This window comes from Bos grunniens, chromosome 19, assembly GCF_055505025.1.
Source record: "Bos grunniens cultivar Pamir isolate PY7600 chromosome 19, Bosgru_T2T1.0, whole genome shotgun sequence".
Classification (NCBI taxonomy): Eukaryota; Metazoa; Chordata; class Mammalia; order Artiodactyla; family Bovidae; genus Bos; species Bos grunniens.
The window spans coordinates 19,167,652-19,192,489 of NC_141183.1; the positions used below are offsets into that span (position 1 = coordinate 19,167,652).

The 24,838-nt window shown below is 36.7% G+C and overlaps 1 protein-coding gene across 8 annotated transcripts in view; it reads left to right on the forward strand.

The window, feature by feature from the left end:
- The window catches only part of GPATCH8 (G-patch domain containing 8), a 94,940-nt gene that overhangs the window by 44,013 nt on the left and 26,089 nt on the right, over positions 1-24,838 (forward strand). For 5 of the 8 annotated variants that reach the window (XM_086357352.1, XM_086357351.1, XM_086357356.1 and 2 more), the window contains 2 exons: positions 5,388-5,455; positions 6,849-6,935. In XM_086357352.1, coding sequence (XP_086213478.1) covers positions 5,429-5,455; positions 6,849-6,935 — 114 coding nt within the window. In that variant the 5' untranslated portion in view covers positions 5,388-5,428. Of the gene's footprint in view, positions 1-3,252; positions 3,298-5,387; positions 5,456-6,848; positions 6,936-24,838 lie in introns of all 8 variants that reach the window. The other 3 variants (XM_086357355.1, XM_086357353.1, XM_086357350.1) reach the window with 1 other exon arrangement.

A 24,838-nucleotide genomic window follows, 5' to 3' on the forward strand; every position in this document is an offset into this window, starting at 1 on the left:
ATTAGATTACATGATTAAAATTGAACTATTTTGTCCTAGAAAGTAGCTCTGATTCTTTGGGAAGATGGAAGGATTTTTAGGTCATAGTTTTTTAAACTTCTGTGCCCTTAAAAAAAAAACAAACACCTGTGCCTGAAAATCAAAATAACCTGGTTGTTATATAGATCATTAAACAGTCTGTGGCAAGAATATAGTTAGTTTTTGTAGCACTAGAGACTTTGGATTCTATTTTGAGTAGGAATTCTTTAAAAAAAAAAAACTTAAAAGCCATAGGGTATAATTAATATACTTGATGTTTACTAAGAAAAAGATATCTAAATGATGATGAAAATAATCATTATTTTTATGCTACTGAAGACTGTTATTTTAAGGAGAAATTTGCAGAAGTAAAGCTTTGGTTTGGAAATATATATACCACTTTTTACCCAGGAAGTATTTCTGAAAGTTGTATGTAATCACTGTTTTTTTAAATGAATGAAATTATATTTAAACACATTAACATAATGACTTCCCTGGTGGCTCAGACGGTAAAGCGTCTGTCTACAATGCGGGAGACCCGGGTTCGATCCCTGGGTTGGGAAGATCCCCTGGAGAAGGAAATGGCAATCCACTCCAGTACTATTGCCTGGAAAATCCCATGGACAGAGGAGCCTGGTAGGCTGTAGTCCATGGGGTCGCAAAGAGTTGGACACGACTGAGCGACTTCACTATAGCTTACTATAGAGTCTTATTTTGAGTAATTTTACAAATCAGAGAATAGTCACCATCCTAATTTTGTATTATTCTTGATTTTCACATATATATTTGAGTTGCTTAAAGTAAATAAATTTAAGATGTCAGGTCAGATTCTTGACTTTTATCAACTTAGTGGCCTTTTGGAAGTAAAATTTGTGACTTTTTTGATGGCTTTTATATTTACTTTTGCCTTATTAGGGTCAGTCTTTAAAAACAGTTTTAGACTTAAGCTTTTTGAACCATACATGCATTAGGTCCACAAATGTTATTTTCTACTCCCTCATGCCAGAAGTTTATGTTGGTAAGATTATTTTGCCTAATTATAGATTATTCATGGGCTATAGGACTTTGTTTTAATTACTATCACAAAAATATGCCCAAAGCCTTGCAGTAGTGCTTGGTATGTAGAAGCAACTCAATAATTATTTGTTGTTGGATGAATCTCAGCAAAGGAACAGACAGCAAAGGTAAATTGTAGTGTTATCTTATCTGCTGACTATCCAAAAACTGTTTTAATCACTTTGGAAGCTTCTTCATTTCTAATTTGTTTCTGTGGAGAAGTCATGTGTCTTCTGTTTCTGAAATGTGCTGTTTACCAGATTATGGTTGTTCTTCAATATTTTCTCTCCAGTTGTTCTTTTCCTGGGGTTTATTTAAAAATAGTGTTTGTTTAAAAAAAAAAAATAATTTCTCTACAGTCCAGTTCTTTGGGCCAGTTTTGTAGATTGGAGTATCCTAAAGTGTTTCAAAATCAAAACTGGTTAATGAAAGGGCTCATTCTCAGAAACTGTGGCTATAAGCAATCAGTGAGTTTTCATATTTGGCCTTATTCTCTTTTGAGTTAAGATAAGTTATAATACCTTTACATTTTAGCAAGAGATGTGTACATGAGTATTTTAGCACATGTGTCATTGTAGAAGTAAGCCTACCTTCTAAAATATACAGTATACAGTACCAGTTGGTCAGTGAAACCTCATTAAAAGTTTTTTCCATCTCTTTAAAAAAATTTTTTATTGAGGTACAGTTGATGTAGAATATTATTTTGGTTTCAGGTATACAGCATAATGATTCAATACTTGTGTGTGTATATATATATATTTAAAGTTTTTATTTAGAAAATATGAATATCAATTTTTTTCCCCTCACATGAATACATTGATAGTAGAATTTTCTATAAGTAGTATGTTTTTTTCCCACCCTTGTCCAGTCAGCTAGATCACAGTCAGAGTATCTATATATAGACCTTTGGCTGAAGAGGACAGTTTCTTCTTAAGGAAAGTATTTATTGTTCTGGTTGAAGTTGCCTCCTTTGAAATGAAATAAACAACAAAATGTTCTTATTTTAATGAATTTTAAGAAATACTTGTCCCTGTTAAGAGAAGCCAAGAAATAAGAGAAACTGGATGTAGTTCAATTTGTATTAAAAAGAAGTTGAGTTTTCTAGGGGATTATTATATTAGCAAACATTCTTTTGCTATTTATCATTGAAAAGTCATCACTATGGGTTGTTACTCAGATATTCCTTTATGATAGGATTTGTCATTGATCACAAATGAATAAATGAGGGTTTTTTTTTTTTTTTTTTTTTTTTAATACTGCAGCCTCTTCATGTATGTATTCTTCAGTGTCTTTTCCCAGTGGGATTTTTCCTTGGTCTGGAACTTCTAATAATGGAAAAAAATTACTACTTGGCGGAGGCAGCAATGTTACCTTCAGATTGTTTTTAAAGCCAGACTGTTTTCTCTGAGTGGACTAATTGTAAATGTGACAGGCCTTTTGATGCCAATTTCTCTGGAGTTCCTGGTGTTCTTCAAAGTTTGGCTTTATTATGTGCAGAAAGAAAGCTGTTGGTGGACTTGGGAAGACTTGATTAAAAGGAAACAAAGTTCTGAGGAAGTCTACCACAAAAGTTGTATGCATTCATAACAGAACTCAAATGTTCATGTTTTCCAAGCACTGACAATCTAAGATTATTTTCCAGACCTTTTATTTATTATAATGAGGTCTTGATGATCCCCTCTACGAGACAGTCCTCTTAGAGTTCTTTTAGTGCAGCCAATGACTTGATAATCACTTGATGATCATCTGTCTTTGATGTTATTTCCTTAAGGAACAAGTCCCACCTCGGGCCTTGAGTACTGATTTGAACAGAATGAGTAGTTAAATGAGAAACTGGAAGGGAGAGATAGTTCTCTCACTTTCTAGGGAGAGATAGTTCTCTCACTTTCTAGCGAGAGATAGTTCTCTCACTTTCTCCCACCTTCCCCCCAACCCCTGCACTGTTGTAGAAGAGGTTGTTCATGTTTTTCTCAAGTAGCAGTACAAAAATCTCACACCCTGATCCAACCGGTATGAAAACAACTGCGGTAGCACACAGTGACCTTCCTGCATCCCCAGCTGAAATTGGGGGAGGGACAAAGCCCAATTTGTTACTTTACCCCATCCTGTCTGCCTGCTAGAAGGCCTGTTTCCTACCCTAATGGTTTCTGCCTAACAAATGGTGTTTCTTTTTTACAGCATTATGATCCTGGACTTGTTGTGGTGATGGTAAACTTAGCAGTGGTAATTTTTTATTTTCAGACTGAATTACTCCTTTGTCATCAGTGCACCAATATGTTAGGCTTACTTTCTCTGTTGTAGCCTTCATCCTTCTGCTTGGTCTTTTTCATTTTCCTTTCCTTTCCTTATGCAACTTGTCTGATCTTTGTTCATGAAAGGGTAATGTTAAGAAGGGATGTATCTGTTTGTGTTAGAATTGCCAAAAAAAAAAAAAAAAAATCAGTTAAAACATTAAATTCTAATACTGTAAAAACTTGATTTCCCCACAATATAATGGGCACTAGCACTTGCTACTGCAATTTATAAATAAATTAAAACAAACTTTGACTGCCCTAGAAGGCAAAAGTACTAATGCAGAGTTTATAACAGGGGTTTACAGAGGTAATGAATTTCTACCAAAATTTTCTTGATTCTTAACAAAGCAAATTCTGACAGATCAAAAAATATATCAAAACAAAAAAAATAACTTTGACATTTCTTTCCAATTCTTTCATTGGACCATTTGTTTTTAACCAGTAAATCCCTGATTGAGACGTTATGAAAGTGATATTGCACCTAGGAAGTCATTTTTATAACCTGTCTTAATTTGGTCCTTTTGCTAAAGATTGCAGTCACTGCTTATTTATTATACCATTGGGCAGAAGGTAGTAACACATTTTTATTTTGTTTAACTGGCAGTTTTTGATAGTATCTAAAATAAGGCTGTTTTACAACTTGGTTCTCTTTTCTAGTGTGAGATGTTCTTTATTTACTTAAATTTTTTTTTCATGTGATAATTATTCTTGATTAGCTTCTTATTGTTTAAAAGCAATAATGGGAGATTGATGATAAGTAATTAAGCTTCTGAATTTGTTTTTCATTTCTTTTTGAAACAAAAATCAATCCCACAAATACAGAGCAACTAGATTCAAGTGGTTGCTGGTCACTTTGGAAACAGCTTTTTTCCCCTCCGAGACTAATCCTAGTCATGGGCATGGCATTTATTGCTTTTTTTTTAACCCCCCAAATTCAGTTTTGGTCATATCTCAGATTTAGCCTGACAAAACTCAACTTTTAGCCCAAAGGTATAATATATATGTGTGTATAACAACAACAAAAAAATAAATTAATTTAAAAAACAATTGTTTACACCAGCCTGAGTGAAATGATGAGGGAAGTAAACATTGTGTTTTTTCACTAAAGGTATACAACGGATAAGGTAAGTCCTCTTTTCAGTGGGCTTACATCACAATAAACAGCGCAAGTTGTGATGTAAAACAGCTGTGGTAGTAAAGTGCTTGTCTGCCCCATTTTGCTTTGTTTGGCTGGTTATGAGTGGATTAAATATACATTTTAAAAAATCTCCAGCATAGATCAATTAGTTTAAAGTCAATTTTCTTCGCAACTAGTCCTTTTCACAGCTTACTGATTGCCATAGTCAGTGTTAAATCCACTCTGGAAAAATGGGACCTTGGAGCACCAGTTTAAAAGTAAAACTAAAAAAAAAAAATAAAAGTAAAGTAAAACTATTCTTTCCTCAGGGCAACTAACTGTTGCGTTCCTTTTAATTATTTTCACCCCTTCATTTAATTGTAAAGCATGTTTTGAATACAAAGAAATATTAAACACGCTGAGTTGCAGTTATTGAATTTTCCTGTGTCATGTTTGAAACTGTGCTCTTCCGATTTAAACCTGTCAGTTGACATATTTATTACCAGTTTTAAAAGTGTGTGTGGGAAAATGTCAGTGAACAGTAAGAGTGAAGTGATTCTTGATGGAAAGTTATTTGGGAGCCTTTTTAAAAAGGAATTTCTAGTGTTCTTGATTTTAAACTTCCTGGTGCCATTGCTTAGGAATGCTTTGCATTACTTATTTAATTTTGCTTTAGTAATCTGGAATCATCCCCAACTGGAAGGTCAGCCAAGGTGGTTAGTTGGGCTTAAACTGGAGAGGTAGGTTTGGTTGTAAGCTGTGAGAATGGCTTGTGTTTGGTTCACTGTAGCTTTCTGGTCTCTGCACTCCAAGGCAAGATCTCTAACCACCCAAACCCAATGTGTAAAGAGAGCTGTTGGCTTAGCCTTACATCTCACCTTGATTATATGTTTCTGTTACAGGGAGAACAGATCCCATTCCAATCGTCGTCAAATATGATGTCATGGGCATGGGTCGCATGGAAATGGAGGTAAATTGATCTCATTGGTTGACTTGTTTTATGGGGTATTTAAAATGGATACTAATTCCAAAATTCAGGTGTAATATTAATATTTTTGAGGGAAAATTAAAAAACTTATTTTATATTCTCATTTAGTGCTGTCTTTGAGGTAGGTAGGTGGCAAATAATGCCCCTTTTACAAAGAAGTTGAGTGATTGCCCCAACATTATGCCACAAGATAAGATCAGACTTAAACCCAGGCCCTTATGCTCATTTCAGTAGGCTCTGTAGCTCAAATCTTAAAATATTTGTTGTGGTAGAAGCTTTGCCCCTATAGAGCTGTGTCAACAACCTCAGATATGCAGATGATACCACTCTAAGGGCAGAAAGCGAAGAGGAACTAAAGAGCCTTTTGATGAAGGTGAAAGAGGAGAGTGAAAAAGCTGGCTTAAAACTCACATTCAAAAAACTAAGATCATGGCATCCAGTCCTATCACTTCATGGCAAATAGACGGGGTAAAAATGGAAACAGCAGCAGATTTTATTTTCATCGGATGGTGACTGCAGCCATGCAGTTAAGAGATGCTTGCTCCTTGAAAGGAAAGCTATGATAAACCTAAACAGCATATTAAAAAGAAGAGACATCACTTTGCCAACAAAGGTTCATGTAGTCAAAGCTATAGTTTTTCCTGTAGTCACGTACAGATGTGAGAGTTGGACCATGAAGAAGGCTGCACGCTGAAGAATCGATGCTTTCCAACTGTGGTACTAGACTCTTGAGAGTCCCTTGAACAGCATGGAGATCAAACCAGCCAATCCTAAAGGATGTCAGCCCTGAATATTCATTGGAAGGACTGATGCTGAAGCTCCAATACTTTGGCTACCTGATGTGAAGAGCCAACTCATTGGAAAAGATCCTAATGCTGAGAAAGATTGAGGGCAAAGGGAGAAGGGGGCGACAGAGGACGAAATGGTTGGATGACATCATCAACTCAATGGACATGAGTTTTAGCAAACTCCGGGAGATGGTGGAGGATAAGGAAGCCTGGCTTGCTGCAATTCTTGGGGTTGCAAAGAGTTGGGCAATACTTAGTGACTGAACAACAATAGAGCTGTGTACTGCTCTCATCTGTGATACCTTCTTTTCATTGCTTGAAATATTATGCTCCATTTACTGCTAATTCTTTGTCATTGAACATTGAAGTAAAATCTGTTATCAACTATGCCTGTTGGGAACCACCAGCATGAGAGGATTAATGAACTATTTTGCATGTTTTTTTTTCTCTGTGATGTGACAGTAAAGCAAGAGGCAGTTGAGCAAATTACATATTTTCATATAGTACTGTAGTTGTGTAAATGACTTTTTTATGGCTAGATGGGAGTACTATGGCAATTAAGTCTAATTGTATCTATTTTTGTTAAGCTTGATTATGCTGAAGATGCTACCGAACGGCGCCGTGTCTTAGAAGTAGAAAAAGAAGACACGGAAGAACTGAGGCAGAAGTACAAGGTACTTAAATGAAACCATTCTTGCATGTGGGGCTTTCACATTGAGGTATTCATTTTGGTGAAAACAATCCTTTGACAACAATATTTGTTTGCCATTTGGTATTGATTAGTCTTAGTCCTCAGGTTTCTGTTACTTATTGCTTCTGTTAAAAACTTTAGAGATATTATTATCTCTAAATGTAACAACCACTTTGTATGTCTGTTGTGGAGATTACATTAGGGTTTGAAAACAATGCCTGGAATACATTAGGTAATAATAGTAAGAATTGATGAGTCCTTTGAGAGCTTGATACTATTGATAAGCCTTTTTTTCCTTTTTTAATGGATGAGGTGTTTAAAGAATAACAATGGAGAACTTTAGTATCTTCCTTTTTAAGCTGATAGTAATAGAAAACTGTAGCTTAGAATATAAGTTAGCTTTCAAAAATGACTCACCAGGGGCATCCCCCTTCCCTTCTCTACCAGGAGGACAGAAATTAATCACCAGAGACAACTCTAGACCCTAATCAGCCCAAAGATGGGCACCAGAGAGATCTACATAGCAAACCTTTATCGTGCTTTGTGCTGAGTCGCTTCAGTCATGTCCTACTCTGTGCAACCCCGTGGACTGTAGCCTGCTAGACTCCTCTGTCTTTGGGATTCTCCAGGCAAAGATACTGGAGTATGTTGCCATTTCTTCCTCCAGGGGATCTTCCCGACCCAGGGATTGAACCTGCATCTCATGTCTCCTGCATTAGCAGGCAGGTTCTTTACCACTTAGCACCAACAGGGAAGCAAACCTTTACTAACTAACTCTTATCTTCCATTAGTTCCCCCATTTGCTGTTCTAGAAACTTAAAGTCCTTTTCCTTTGTCTTGTCACTTCTCTAAAAAGTTATTGTTATTTTGTTAAGATGCATATAAGCTCAAGTTTTAACCACCCCTTTTGAGTTAGCCATCACTGACTACTCGGATGTGTATGCATGATGCCCTGATAATAAATTTCTGATTGTTTTTCTCTTGGAAAAAAAAAGACCAACGTACTTGCTTTTTAAGATGTTTCAGTAAGTTCAATCTCTACTATGAAATAGGTAAATTTGAAGATAAGAAACAGATTTAGTGAAAACTATCATATAGAAACTGATTTTGGTCTTGGTATTTAAGGTAAGCGGAAAGTAAAGGGATTCATTTTTAAAAACCTGTTCTACCATTAAAAAAAATGTATAAAGCAAAAACTGACAGAACTGCAAGTAGAATTGTTAAATCTACCACAGTAATGGGAGATTTTAATATATATCTCTCAGTAATTGATACAAGTAGAGGAAAGAAATATCTGCAAGGATGTTTGGAAGCTTGGAACAACACATTTAACAAATTTCACCTAATGCTTTTATAGAGCTGTGTATCCAATCACTTTGAAAATAGCAATTTTCAAATGTATATGAAACTTTTATTTAAACAAAAAATTTTTTTCTACCATGTTTGGTGTGTCATAAAAGTATGAACAAATTTCAGAGAACTGAAATCAAGTTTTGTGTGTGTGCTTAGTTTCTCAGTCATGTCCAACACTTTGCGGCCCCACAGACTGTAGCCCTCCAGGCTCCTTTCGTGGAATTTTGCAGTCAGGAATACTGGAGTGGGGTGCCGTTTCCTCCTCTAGGGGATCTTCCAGACCCAGGGATCAAACCAGCCTCTCTTGTGTCTCCTGCGTTAGCAGGCGGATTCTTTACCACTAGTGCCACCTGGAAAATCAAGTTATCAAGCCACAAAACAATTAGCTTTTTAAAAGTTTTTTAAAACCTTTCAAAATTAAGATACACATTTTTATTTAACCTGCCAGTAGAAGCAGAAATCACAATCGTAATTGCAAAATATTTTGGACTGAAAGAAAAAAATGTTACACATCAAAATTTGTAAGGTAAGCTAAAGCAATATTATATTTTATAGCAAATACATGTCCTTAAATGCTTACCTCAGAAAAAAAGAAAGGCAAGAAATAAATGAAGTAAACGTTTCTCTTGGGAAGTTAGCAAAAGAATAGCAAAATAAAGACAAAGAATGTTAAAAAAAAAAAAAAAGAAGTAATGAAGATAATGATAAGAACAAAAAAAGAATGAAATAGAAAACAAATATACAACAGATCCAAAAGTTTGTTCTTTGACATACTTGTGGTGATATTAAGAAAGAAAAGATGGTAGAAAACCAATATCAATAATGAAAAGAGAGGATATCATTGTAGATGTGGCAGGCAGTAAAAGATAAAAATAGTATGGATAACTATGCTTTGAATGTAAAGATAGTTTTAAGTAGACAAATTCTTAAAATATATAACTTCCTAAAATAGACTTGAATAGAAATGGAAAACCTCAGTAATCTTATAATGTGTATAAATTATATAAGTTAAATATGTAGTGAAAAATCTTTCCATACAGCCCAAATAACTTCACTATACTGAGTTCTATCAAAAATCATAAAAGAAATAACTTCGGCCTTGAACAGCAGCTATTCCTGATCTTCAGGGAATTGAAAATGAAGAAAAAATTCTAGCTCATTTAATGAAAGAGACTAGTACCATAGATCCCCTGGAGAAAGAAATGGCAATTTAACTCCAGTATTCTTGCCTGGGAAATCCCATGGACAGAAGGAGCCTAACAGGCTGTAGCCCATGGGGATTACAAAAGAGTCAGACATGACTTAGTGGCTATAAAAAACAACAGAAAGTACCATCTTGAAGATAAATCCTGATAAGGACAGTTAATTATAATGACATATAACACAAATGCAGATTTTTAAAATTTTTTTCCTTTTTTTAAACTTATTTTTTAATCGGAGGATAATTGCTTTACAGTGTTGGTTGGTTTCTACCATACATCAACATGAATCAGCCATCGGTATACATATGTCCCCTCCCTCTTGAACCTCCATCCTACCTCTCACCCCATCTGACAGCCCTCTGGTTTGTCACAAAGCACTAGACTGAGCTCCCTGTGCTATACAGCAGCTTCCCATTAGCTATCTGTTTTACACGTGGTAATGTATATCCTAAAGGAAATCAGTCCTGACTGTTCATTGGAAGGACTGATGGTGAAGCTTAAACTCCAATACTTTGGCCACCTGATGCGAAGAGCTGACTCATTTGAAAAGACCCTGATGCCAGGAAGGATTGAAGGCAGGAAGAGAAGGGGACGACAGAGGGTGAGATGGTTGGATGGCATCACTGACTCAATGGACATGAATTTGAGCAAACTCTGGGAGTTGGTGATGGACAGGGAAGCCTGGCGTGCTGTAGTCCATGGGGTCACAAAGAGTCAGACGCGACTGAGCAGCTGAACTGAACTGAACTGAATGTGTATATTTCAGTGTTACTCTCAACTCGTCCCACCCTCTCCCTCCTCCACTGTGTCCATAAGTCTGTTCTCTGTGTTTGAGTTTCTCTCCCTGCCCTGCACATAGGTTACAGGTGCAAATCTTAAAATACGAGAACTAATTTAGGATATACCATAACTAAGTTATCCCAGGAATGCAAGATTGATTTAATGTTAAAATCAGTTTATATAGTCAACCATGTTACATGACTAAAGAGAAAAAATTATGTAATCATCTTAATCATTCATTCATAATCTTGTCCACCTGACCAAGAAAGGACCTTTTTTAACCAGATGGAATGCCTATAAAAACTGTACAGGAGACATCATACTTAATATTGAAAAGTTGAAAACTTTCCTTTTGAGATAGGGAAATGTGACAAGGATGCCTGAGTTATTGTTTTTATTAAATATTGTGTTCGAAGTCTTAAGTAGCAAGGCAGTAAGGCAGACAGGTAGAAACAAAGATATAAGATGAAAGGGAGAGACAACGGTCTTTTGTTTGTAGCTATGATTATATTCAGAGATATCCAAGAGAATTTACAGAAGAGTTACAAACAACAGAGTTTAGCGGGATGCTTGATACAAAATCTAATTTAAATTTGCATACAGACTGTAGCCTGCCAGGCTCCTGTGTCCATGGGATTGTCCAGGCAAGAGTACTGGAGTGGGTAGCCATTTCCTTCTCCAGGGGATCTTTCCGACCCAGGGATTGAATCTGGGTCTCCTGCATTGAAGGCAGATTCTTTACCATCTGAGCCACCAAGGGGTGGCATCTGTATATCAACAACAGAGAATTAGAAGCTGGAAATAACAAAATGTCATCAATTGTAATAGCAAACAAGTATATGAAGCATTTGAGTATAGATCTAATGAGATGTGGGAGACTTAAGAGAAAAATTGTGAAGCATTATTTTCAATGAGGCATTAAAGAACAATAAATTTTAAAAATGAGATTTTTTTTTTATTATGGTCATGAATTAAAAGATCCAGTATTGTAAGGGCATTTGTTTTCCTTCAGTCTTCCTATATATTCAAATCAGTCAGATAGAAATCCCAATAAAATTTTGTATGGAATTTGATAAGCTGATTCCAAAATTTATATGAAAGTGCAAAGGCCCAAGAATAGTCAAAGCATTCTTAAAGTATAAGATAGAAAGCTACAGTAATTAAGATATGTTATTGGCACAGGAATAGGCCAATGGAACAGAAAAGAGAGCCCAGATGCAGACCCTTACATATTTGACCACTTGATAAGAGAAAGGTGATATTGCAAATAAGTGGGGAAAAGAATGAATTTTTCAGTAAATGATTCTGAGACAATTGGCTATCCATATGGGAAATAGTGACTTTGAACTTCTGCCCCCATCAGTTCAGTTCAGTTGCTCAGTCATGTTTGACTCTTTGTGACCCCATGGACAGCAGCATGCCAGGCCTCCCTGTCCATCACCAACTCCTGGGGTTTACTCAACTCATATCCATTGAGTTGATGATGCCATCCAACCATATCATCCTCTGTCCTCTTCCACTCCCGCCCTCAATCCTTCCCAGCATCAGGGTCTTTTCCAGTGAATCAGTTCTTTGCATCAAGTGGCCAAAATATTGGAGTTTCAGCTTCAACATCAGTCCTTCCAAAGAACATTCAGGGCTGATTTCCTTTCAGATGGACTGGTTGGATCTGCTTGCAGTCCAAGGGACTCTCAAGAGTCTTCTCCAACACCACAGCTCAAAAGCGTCAATTCTTCAGCGCTCAGCTTTCTTTATAGTCCAACTCTCAAATCCATACATGACTACTGGAAAAACCATAGCTTTGACTAGATGGGCCTTTGTTGGCAAAGTAACGTCTCTGCTTTTTAATATGCTGTCTAGGTTGGTCATAGCTTTTCCTCCAAGGAGCAAGCGTCTTTTAATTTCATGGCTGCAGTCAACATCTGTAGTGATTTTGAGCCCAGGAAAATGAAGTCTATCACTGTTTCCATTGTCTCCCCATCTGTTTGCCACGAAGTGATGGGACCAGACGCCATGATCTTACTTTTCTGAATTTTGAGTTTTAAGCCAACTTTTTCACTCTCCTCTTTCACTTTCATCAAGAGGCTCTTTAGTTCCTCTTCACTTTGTGCCATAAGGGTGGTGTCATCTGCATATCTGAGGTTATTGATATTTCTCCCAGAATCTTGATTCCAGCTTGTGCTTCATCCAGCCCAGCATTTCTCATGATGTACTCTACATATAAGTTAAATAAGCAGGGTGGCATTATACAGCCTTAACATACTCCTTTCCCGATTTGGGATCAGTCTGTTGTTCCATGTCCAGTTCTAACTTGCTTACTGACCTGCATTCAGATTTCTCAAGAGGCAGGTCAGGTGGTCTGGTATTCCCATCTCTTTAAGAATTTTCCACAGTTGGTTCCAAGTGATCCATACAGTCAAAGGCTTTGGCATAGTCAATAAAGCAGAAGTAGGTGTTTTTCTGGAACTCTCTTGCTTTTTCGATGATCCAGCGGATGTTGGCAATTTGATCTCTGGTTCCTCTGCCTTTTCTGAATCCAGCTTGAACATCTGGAAGTTCACGGTTCATGTACTGTTGAAGCCTGGCTTGGAGAATTTTGAGCATTACTTTGTTAGTGTGTGAGATGAATGCAATTGTGCAATAGTTTGAACATTCTTTGGCATTGCCTTTCTTTGGGATTAGGATGAAAACTGACCTTTTCCAGTATGGCCACTGCTGAGTTTTCCAAATTTGCTGGCATATTAAGTGCAGCACTTTCACAGCATCATCTTTCAGGATTTGAAATAGCTCAACTGGAATTCCATCACCTCCATTAGCTTTGTTCGTAGTAATGCTTCCTAAGGCCTACTTGACTTTGTATTCCAGGATGTCTGGCTCTAGGTGAGTAATCATACTATTGTGATTATCTGGGTCATGAAGATCTTTTTTGTATAGTTCTTCTGTATATTCTTGCCACTTCTTAATATCTTCTGCTTCTGTGAGGTCCATACCATTTCTGTCCTTTATTGTGTCCATCTTTGCATGAAATGTTCCCTTGGTATCTTTAATTTTCTTGAAGAGATCTCTAGTTTTTCCCATTCTATTGTTTTCCTCTATTTCTTTGCACTGATCACTGAGGAAGGCTTTCCTATCTCTCCTTGCTATTCTTTGGAACTCTGCATTCAGATGGGTATATCTTTGCTTTTCTCCTTTGTTTTTTGCTTCACTTCTTTTCTCAGCTATTTGTAAGGCCTCCTCAGACAGCCATTTTGCTTTTTTGCATTTCTTTTTCTTGGGGATGGTCTTGCTCACTGTCTCCTGTACAATGTCACGAACCTTTGTCCACAGTTCTTGAGGCACTCTATAAGATCTAATCCCTTGAATCTATTTCTCACTTCCACTGTATAATCAAGGGATGTGATTCAGGTCATACCTGAATGGTCAATTTAAGTCTGAATTTGGCAATAAGGAATTCATGATCTGAGCCACAGTTAGCTCCCAGTCTTGTTTTTGTTGACTGTATAGAGCTTCTCCATCTTTGGCTGCAAAGAATATAATCAGTCTGATTTTGGTTTGGGCCATCTGATGATGTCCATGTGTAGAGTCTTCTCTTGTATTGTTGGAGGAGACTGTACTTCCATACTGTACACTAATCAACTACAGGTGGATTAAAGATTTAAATCTAAAAGGGAAAAACAGAGTTTAGAAGATAGTATAGAGGATTTTCTCTTCTAGTTGTACCTAATTTATCATTTACTTACTTTTATTTCAGTGATACTTCATAATGAAAATTGTTGAGCATACAGGAAAATTGAAAGATCTGTACACTTAATACTTATATACCTACCATGTATATTCTAAAATTAATATTTATAGTTTTATTATATTTCAATGACTTCTTTAAAAACAACTATATTGAAAATCAGTGCCTTTTAAAATATCTTTTTGATTCTTTTCCCCCAAAATTGCCAATTTTTTGGAAAGCAAAACCTTTGCCTTTTGGTTACTATTTCTGTCTTATTTTTCTTAAAACATTCTAAATTTTCTTATTTTATAATTTCTTTCAAGTCTCTATTATCTATAGTACTTTATAAATGTTTTTGTAATTTGCTGCTTCTGACTTTCTCACAGTGGTTTGTTTCCTTGTGTAGTTTGCAGTTTTGATTGTCATCTCATTTGATACACTGTCAGGAATATAAACATTTTAGAGAATGCATTTTTATTGTTTTTCAAGTAAAAGTTATCAAGTAGTGAATACATGAAATATCTGAGTAGTACACAACCTCATTAAATTATATATTATATTTTGAGACCCTTTCTCTCCTGACCAAGAAATTATTTCACTTTTGAACTCTTTGTGGAGATAGAACAGGAATTATCCTCATTTTATTGATCAGATTTTTTTTTTACTCAGAAATCTTATCAACTGTGAATTATACAGCTCCTAAAACCCTCTCCATTTCTTGATGTTTCACTCCTTTATTTCATGTTTGTTCTTCACCTTCACATGACCTTGGAACCTTGACTTTAGTAACTTAGCCACTCCTTAATTTATAGGTCTTGAACACCACAGATTGATCTTTTTCCTTCTCTCAACACTTCAATTCCAGCTTCCTTTCTTCCCAGTCCTTTTTGTCATGCCTGCTTACCAAGAACCTATCTCCACTTAGTACAAATACTTGCATCCTTCATTTCTACATCATTGCAGTAGTGTAGTCTGGGACTGGTGCCAACTCAATGGACTCTCAGAACTGTCAAGGAATCCTTTCATGCGTTATCTTCCTCTTAGTCTGTTCAGCGGTCATTCTCAAAACATTGATCCTCAAGCTCTTACCTTCCCTCAGCTACCCTTGTCCTTCTTGCATCTTTTCTTACTCCTAGTAGGAAGCGTAGAGACAATTTAGACTATCAAATGAGAGTGCCGCCTTCTATCTATAAATCTGCCATCAAACTTTGGTCTATCTGTTCCCATCCTTAAATGTTTTTCCCTGGTTTCATGTTTTGTCAAATGAACTTCCTACCTACATCTGAATTCTGGATCCTAATCCTCTCTGTCTTATCAAGAAGTTTACATCTTTTTTCTTGTGTTGGCAAACTCACTCATACATTTCCTATCACCAGTAAACATTCACACATTCTTAGGGGAAAGGAACCACTAAAACCAAAATAAACTTCACTCTATTGACTCTTAGTTACTGCAGCTACTATTTTTGAAAAAATAGTCTACACTCACTGCCTTCTATTCTTTGTGTGTGTGTGTGAAAGTTGTACATAGTTTTAAAGCCAAATAGCTCTACCACACTTTTAATGGGGGGGTGGGGGGTGGAAATGCTGTCCTATTTTGATACCCTTAGCATCAATATTGATAAGGTATTTAGCAAATATGTAGAAGATATAAAAAGCAACTATAGACACTTGTGTTTAGCACTCTGCTCTATTTAAGAAAAAGAACGTTATCAATAACTTTATGATCCCATCCCATTCACTTCTCTTCCTGAGGTAAGCACTATTCTGAATTTCGTGTTTATCATTCAGTTATGTTTTTTCAGGTAGATTTTTTTTTGCTGCTGTTCACCCATATGTAATATATAGTTTAGTAACTCAGCATATTCACAGTGTTGTACAACCATCACCATTAATTCTAGAACATTTACTTTACTCCCAGAAGAAACCGTGTACTTGTCAGCAGTCACTCCTCCTTCTTCCCCTACCCCACCGCGTCTCCCTCCCCTGGCAGCCACTGTTTGTCACTATAGATCTGCCTATTCTGATCATTTCATGTAAATTATTAATAAATCATTCAATATGTGGCTTTTTGTATCTGACTTCTTTTACTTAGCATAATGTTTCCCAAGTTCATCCATGTAAATAGTATGTATCAAAACTTCATCCCTTTTTAGGACTGAATAATATTGCATTGTATGAGTGTACTACAGTTTGTTTATTCATCAATTAATGGCCATATGAGTTGTTTCCAATTTTTGGCTATTGTGATAATCCTGCTCTGAACATCTTGTGCAAGTTTTTGTGTGAATATATTTTTCAATTCTCTTTTGTGTATACCTAGGAATGAAATTGCTAGTTAAATGGTAAGTCAGTGTTTAACTTTTTAAGGAACCACCACTCTTTTCCACAGATGGTTGTACCACTTTGCATTCCCACCAGTGCTATATGAGAGTTACAATTTCTCCACATTCTTAACACTCGTTTTCTTTTTTATTATAGTCATTGTAGTAGGTATGAGTAGGTATGAAGTAGCAGTATCTTCTTTTGGTTTTGGTTGAGCACCTTTTCATGTGCTTATTGACCTTTAAATGATGTTTTTTTGAGAAATGTCTATTCAGATCTTTTGCGCATTTTTAAAAAATAATACTGTATTTCTTAAAATTAAAAAAAAATTTAATTTGTTTTATTTTTGGCTGTGCTGGGAATGAGTGGGGGCTACTCTGTAGTTGTGATGAAAGGGCTTCTCATTGTGTGGCTTCTCTTGTGGTGGAGCACCAGCTCTAGGGTGTGTGGGCTTCAGTAGTTGTGCCACACAGGCTTAGTTGCCCCATGGTATATGGAATCTGCCCAGACCAGGGATCAAATCTGTGTTGCCTGCATTGGCAGGAGGATTATTAACCATTGGACTACCAGGGAGGTCTGTCTTTTGACAGACTGTGTTTTTATTAATTTTATTAATTTTATTTGTCTGTTTTATTAATTTTCATTTTATTGTATTATAAGAACCTTTGTCAGATGTATGATTTGCAGATATTTTCTTCCTTTTTTTTATTGTCGTTTCACTTGATAATGTCCTTTGTTGCTCATAGTTTTAAATTTTGGTGAAGTCCATTTTATCTTTGTTTCTTTGGTTGCTTGTGTTTTTGATATCATATCTAAGAACCCATTGCTTAATCCAAGACCATGAAAAGTTACACCTATGTTTCCTTCTAAGAGTTTTATAGTTTTAGCTCTTATAGCTTTGGGTCTTTGGTATATTTTAAATTAATTTTTGCATGTCAAAATTAACAGAAAGGGGTCCAAATTCAGTCTTTTGCCTGTGCCTGCACGGTTGTCCCAGCATTATTTGTTGAAAAGACTATTTTTTCCCCATTGAAGGCCTTGGCACCTCATCAGAAATCAGTTGACCATAAATGTGTGGGTTTTTCCCTCTCATTTATATTCCATTAATCTACATGCCTTTGGAGAAACACACTGTCTTTACTACTGTTGCTTTGTAGCAAGTTTTGCAGTTGAGAAGTGTGAGCCTTTCTAATTTATTCATTTTTAGGATTGTTTTGGCTGTTCTTGGTCCCTTACAGTTCTGTGTGCATTTTAGAATGAGCTTGTCAATTTCTACAAAGAAGGCAGTTGCAGTTCTTTCATTATTTGTTTATTAAATCTTTTTACTTACTCTGTTTTTGGCTGTACCTTGCAGCATGTGGCATCTTAGTTCCCTGACCATGGATTGAACCCGTGCCCCCTGCATTGGAAGTGCAAAGTCTTTTTTTCTTTTTTTTTAATTTAAAAAAAAAATTATTATGTGTTTATTTATGGCTGTGCTGGGTCTTCATTGATGTGTACAGGCTTTCCCTAGTTGCAATGTGTGGGCTTCTCATTGTAGTGGCTTCTCTCGTTTCAGAGCACGGGCTCTAGGACACAGTGGCTCCAGTAGTTATGGCACTGGCTCATGGGCCCAGTTGCTCCATAGCATGTGGAATTTTCCTGGACCAGGGATTGAACCCACACCCCCTGCATTGGCAGGCGGATTCTTAACTGCTGGACCATCAGGGAAGTCCGGAAGCACAGTCTTAACGACTCGAGTGCCAGGGAAATCCCCCAGCTGGGATTCTGATAAGGATTATGTTGATTCTATAGATTGGTTTGGGGCGTTTTAAATTGAAGTATAATTGCTTTATATTCCACATGTATGCACTAAAATATGATGTTTTTCTCTTTCTGACTAACTTCACTCAGTATGACAGACTGTAGGTCCATCCACATCTCTACAAATGACTAAATTTTGTTCTTTTTTATGGCTGAGCAATATTCAGTTGTATATATGTACCACCTCTTTATCCATTCATCTATCATTGTACATTTAGGTTGTTTCCATGTCCTGGCTTTTGTAAATAGGGCTGCAGTGAACGTGTGTCACTTTGAATTTTGGTTTTCTTAGGGTATATGCCTAGTAGTGGAACTGCTGGGTCCTAAGGTAGTTCTGTTTTTAGTCTTTTAAGGAACCTCCATACTGTTCTCCACAGAGGCTATATCAATTTACATTCCCACCAACCTGTAATAGGATTCCCTTTTCTCCACTCTCCAGCATTTATTGTTTGTAGACTTTTTGATGATGGTCGTTCTGACCTGTGTGAGATGATACTTCATTGTAATTTTTATTTGTATTTGTCTAATAATTAATGATGTTGAGCATCTTTTCATGTGCCTTTTGGCCATCTGTGTCTCCCCTGGAGAGATATCTATTTAGGTTTTTGATTGACCCATTTTTTTGATTGGATTCTTTGTTCATTTTTTGATACTGAGCTCCGTGAGCTGTTTGTATATTTTGGAGATTAATCAATCCTTTGTCCGTTGTTTCGTTTGCAGATATTTTTTCCTGTTCTATGGGTTGTCTTTTTGTCTTGTTTATGATTTCCTTTGTCATGCAAAAACTTTTAAGTTTAAATAGATCCCATTTGTTTATTTTAAATTTCATTCTTTAGAAGGTGAGTCAAAAAGGTCTTGCTGTGGTTTATGTCAAATAACGTTTTGCTTGTATTTTCCTCTAAGAGTTTTATAGTGTCTGATCTTACATTTAGGTCTTTAATCCATTTTGAGTTTATTTTGTGTAGGGTGTTAAATAGTGTTCTTATTTCATTCTTTTACCTAGTGTCATCCAGTTTTCCCAGCACCACTTATTGAAGAGGCTGTCTTTTCTCCCTTGTATATTCTTGCCTCCTCTGTCATAGATTAGGTGACTGTAGGTGCTTAGGTTTATCTCTGGGCTTTCTATCTTGTATCATTGATCTATATTTCTGTTTTTATGCCAGTACCATAGTGTCTTGATTACTCTAGTTTGTAGTATAGTCTGAACTCAGGGACTCTGATTCCTCCAGCTGTTTTTCTTTCTAGAGATTGCTTTGGCTGTTTGGGGTCTTTTGTGCTTCCATACAAATTCAGTGTTTAAGTTCTATATTTCTCTTGTTAATTCAATCCTATGTATTGTGGTTTTTTGGGCTTCCCAGGTAGCTCAGCTAGTAAAGAATCTGCCTGCAATGCAGGAGACCCTGGTTTGATTCCTTGGTTGGGAAGTTCCCCTGGAGAAGGGATAGGCTACCCACTCCAGTATTCTTGGGCTTCCCTGGTGGCTAAGATGGTAAAGAATCTGCCTGCAGTGTGGGAAACCTGGGTTCAGCTCCTGGGTTGAGAAGATTCCCTGAAGGAGGGGATGGCAACCTACTCCAGTGTTCTTGCCTAGAGAATCCCCATGGACAGAGGAGCCTGGCGGGCTACAGTCCATGTGGTCGCAAAGAGTGGACATGACTGAGTGACTAGGCACACACACTCTAGTTTTTTATGATATTGTTATTTTTTTTATGTTAATCTTGTATCCTATCTTGTATCCTACAACTTTGCTAAATTCATTTAGCAGTGAAATGGCAAAAGCAGATAACTGTCTTAGAAGGGAACAGACATCTCTCTTCTGATTTTAGGGGGCTAGCTTTTAGTCTTTTAAGTGTGATGTTAGCTGACGTTTTTCATAGATGGCTTTATCAGATTGAGGAAGTTCCCTTCAATTCATAGAGAATGCATCTTTTTTCACCCTTTTTCTGTTAACTTTTGTAATCAATATTTAATTGGATTATTTAGAGGTGTTTTATCTAGTCTGTCTTCTAATTTCTTTTTTCCTCCTAGTCTTTCTTAATTGGAATATTTAATCTAGTAATAAAGTCATTTCAAGTATATTTGGATTTAAATCTGCCATCTTATTTTGTCTTCCCTGTTTTCCCACCTTCCCTTCCCCTACTTCTTTTCCTCTTTAAAGCTGCATTCTTTTGTTGGTCTCAGCAAGAAATATTGGACTGGGAGATTTGTAGCATATCGATGATGTTATTGTCATGAAAATGGATTAAATCACCCAGGGAGAAAGGGAAAATACAGTATCAGAGATGAAGATTGAACTTAGCAGCAGACTAAACACAGAAGAGGATAGAATCTATAAATTTGAAGGCAAGTCAATAGAAATTATCCAAACTGAAATTGAAAGAAAACACACACACACACCAAAAAAACCCAAACAGAACAGAATATCTAAGATCAGTGGGGTAATAGTTTAATGCAATATTTTAAAAATCCTAATAGGAGAAAGTAGAGATAATGACTGAGAAGTTTTTTCTTTTTTAGTGGGACATAAAAAGTGGGACATTTTAAAAACAAATGAAATACATGATAAAATGATCTCAGGCCCTTGGGAAGAAGAAAATTCAAACTTCTCTGAAACAACTTAGGCCTCAAAGAACTCCTATAAAGGGAATTTACCTGATGGTGCAGTGGCGCTTTCACTGCTATAGCGCAGATTCAGTCCCTGAATGGGGAACTAAAATCCTGCTAGTCGCACACATGAAAAAAAGAACTCCTAAATAAAGCTCCCCCAAATAAGAAATCATAGTCAAATCATAAATCCAACTGAGAAACTAGACACTATGGACTAGAATTAATGAAGAAAAAAAGAGACGGGTCAGACCTCTTTAAGATTTAAGATACTAAAATTGTAAGCACAGATTAAAGCATGTAAGACAAGCATATGTAGTATGTTTAAGAATAAATTGGGCTCTTTCAACCATCTTGGACTCTGGAGGCTTGCTGGAAATAGGACTTCTAAAACAACAAATATGTCTGGAAGGTTGTGGTCTGAGGCCATTTTTGCTGTCTATAAGCGAGGTCTATGGAACCAGAGGGAACCACACAACTCGCCTGAAAATGGAAGCTGTATATGCTTGAGATGAAACTGAATTCTGTCTAGGCAAGAGATGAGCTTATGTGTGCAAAGCAAAGCACAACTCACTAACTCCTGGTGGAAAACCTAACAAAACCAGTGACATGGTTCATACCAGTTCCAAAACAATCTTTCCTGCTAAGGCCATTGGATCCGGAATCTGTGTGATGCTGTTACCCTTTGAGGATTTAAACTTACTAAAAAATAAATAAAGTGGATTTGTTTAAAAAAAATTTTTTTTAAGAATTCAGATTATGAGTAAGGAAGGGCACAAGACTTAAGGGGAAGATTTAATAGCATTTTACACAAAGTTGAATTTTGAACTGTAACACATCTGAAGAATGTAGCAAAAAGTGGAGAGAGGGAGGGCAAGAAAAGGAGAAATGGAAAATACATGAAAAAAATGGAGTTATATGATAAAGAATGTAAAACTAATGTGTTTAGGTAGAGTTCCAGAATGAAAGAAAAATGGCAGAGGCAGTGTTCAAAGAAGAGATCCCAGAATTTGACGAAAGACACAACTCATATATTCGGGAAGCCTAATGAATCTCTGGAGCAAGATAAAAAAGAAGGTGTACACATAGATAAAACTGTAATATCCTGATAAAATCCTGATAAAACTGTACAATATCAAACAAAAGACAGTCTTTGAAGAACTGTTACAGTAACAAGGAAATCAGAATACAGTGTCAGTTCTGTTATTGATGCAATCTAATGGAATGTTGAATATGCTCAGAACAAACAACCATCAACCTATAATTGTATACCCAGCAAAAATATCTTTAAGAATAAAGATTAAAAATAAATTTTCAGATTAAAAAAATCCATTTGCTAGCAAAAGACTATCTAAAAGAAATTTCAAAGAAAGTACTTACGAAAGAAGGAATGTGGTTCCCATTGAAAGACTTGAGATACAATAATCTCTTGTAATCAATATGCTTTTGCAGCCACCATTGCTAGAAGATGGATTCCACTTGGCACTTCTTTGTACTGCTCACTTTTGAATCAAAGTCTCATATAAAATACATTTCACAGGAAGAGATGGTAGATCATATGTCTTCACCTTAATTTTAAGGAAAATTGGGCAAGTGAACTTTCTGACTTCTTTCTGGGAAACCAGCACTGATAAGGAAGAATATCCACAAATTGCTTTTAGCCAGACAACATGAAGTAGTCCAGGAAGCTTAGAGAAAACTAGTGAGAAGGACTGAAGAGGGGAAAAAATCATAATGTGCCACATTATTCATTTTTCAGTCTTAACTAGTCTGTTCAAACTAGTTTAGTACTGGCCTTACACAAAACACAGCAACCTTTTCTTGCTTACTAACTAAGTAGCTCAACTTGAATAGTTGTAGAGAGATGTTAGATGATAGAGATGTTTTGAAACTGTCCAAAAGATACTAAACTGAATAAAAAACTGATTGTAGAACCTTTGCAATGAGATTTATCTTTAGGTCTGTTAACTAGAAGGAGCTGCTCATGAGAGTAATGGCACCTACTAAAAGGCTAGCAAAGCAATCATGTTACCATTCCTTTCCCCTTCTCACTCTTCTGTATTACCTTATAGCAAATGAATTAAGCCACTTGCTTTGAGATGTGTCTCGATCTCTGTTTAAGTGGAACTGCTGAGTCAAACCAGACCACCTCTTTTTGCCAGTCCCCACAGTTTTGAGCCAAAACCTCATTAAGACTAATGTAAAACCAGCATATCTTTGTTGGCTTTTCAAACTTACCAGTGCCACTTATTTGGAGAATAATCTTGTTATGTTTAAGTCCATAGCTAGCCACAAACTCAAGTAAAGTTTTCTACTATAAAGTCTAAAAACTTGAACATTAATAGTCATTCCAACTTCTTTTGGTTAGTAATTTGCCTGGCATATCTTTTTCTGTCCTTTAACTTTCAAAGTCCTCATAGGGATATCTCTTCTAATCAGCATGTAGTTAAATTTTTCTGACAGTTTTATGTTAGTGCATTTACATTTCTTGTGATTACTTGTAAGTCTGTTTCTTAGATCTTTTTACTTTCTATATTCTTAATTTTTCTGTGTTTTGTTGGCCTGTATTACCTTTATAAAACTGAAGTTTTCTTAATCTTCCCCCCTTTAGTATTCCTCAGTTCAGTTCAGTCACTCAGTCGTGTCCAACTCTTTGCGACCCCATGGACTGCAGCACGCCAGGCCTCCCTGTCCATCAGCAACTCCCGGAGTTTATTCAGACTCATGTCCATTGAGTTGGTGATGCCGTCCAACCGTCTCATCCTCTGTCTAGGTTGGTCATAACTCATTCCAAGGAGTAAGCATCTTTTAATTTCATGGCTGCAGTCACCATCTGCAGTGATTTTGGAGCCCAAGAAAATAAAGTCTGCCACTGTTTCCACTGTTTCTCCATCTATTTGCCGTGAAGTGATGGGGACTGGATGCCATGATCTTTGTTTTCTGAATGTTGAGCTTTAAGCCAACTTTTTTACTCTCCTGTCTCTCTTCTAATAATGATCTTTGAAATTTTAATACAAATAATGCTTAATTTAACAAAGTCTAATGTTCAGTTCAGTCACTCAGTTGTGTCCAACTCTTTGTGACCCCATGGACTGCAGCACACCAGGCTTCCCTGTCCATCAGCAACTCCTGGAGCTTGCTCAAACTCATGTCCATTGAGTCAGTGATGCCATCCAACCATCTCATCCTCTGTCGTCCCCTTTTCCTCCCACTTTCAGTCTTTGCCAGCATCAGGGTCTTTTCCATTGAGGCAGTTCTTTGCATCAGGTGACCAAAGTATTGGAGTTTCAGCTTCAACATCAGTCCTTCCAAAGAACATTCAGGGCTGATTTCCTTTCAGATGGACTGGTTGGATCTGCTTGCAGTCCAAGGGACTCTCAAGAGTCTTCTCCAACACCATAACTCAAAAGCATCAATTCTTCGGCGCTCAGCTTTCTTTATAGTCCAACTCTCAAATCCATACATGACTACTGGAAAAACCATAGCTTTGACTAGATGGACCTTTGTTGGCAAAGTAACGTCTCTGCTTTTTAATATGCTGTCTAGGTTGGTCATAGCTTTTCCTCCAAGGAGGAAGCGTCTTTTAATTTCATGGCTGCAGTCAACATCTGTAGTGATTTTGAGCCCAGGAAAATGAAGTCTATCACTGTTTCCATTGTCTCCCCATCTGTTTGCCACGAAGTGATGGGACCAGATGCCATAATCTTACTTTTCTGAATTTTGAGTTTTAAGCCAACTTTTTCACTCTCCTCTTTCACTTTCATCAAGAGGCTCTTTAGTTCTTCTTCACTTTGTGCCATAAGGGTGTTGTCATCTGCATATCTGAGGTTATTGATATTTCTCCCAGAATCTTGATTCCAGCTTGTGCTTCATCCAGCCCAGCATTTCTCATGATGTATTCTACATATAAGTTAAATAAGCAGGGTGGCATTATACAGCCTTAACGTACTCCTTTCCCAATTTGGGATCAGTTTGTTGTTCCATGTCCAGTTCTAACTTGCTTACTGACCTGCATTCAGATTTCTCAAGAGGCAGGTCAGGTGGTCTGGTATTCCCATCTTTCTAAGAATTTTCCACAGTTGGTTGTGATCCACAC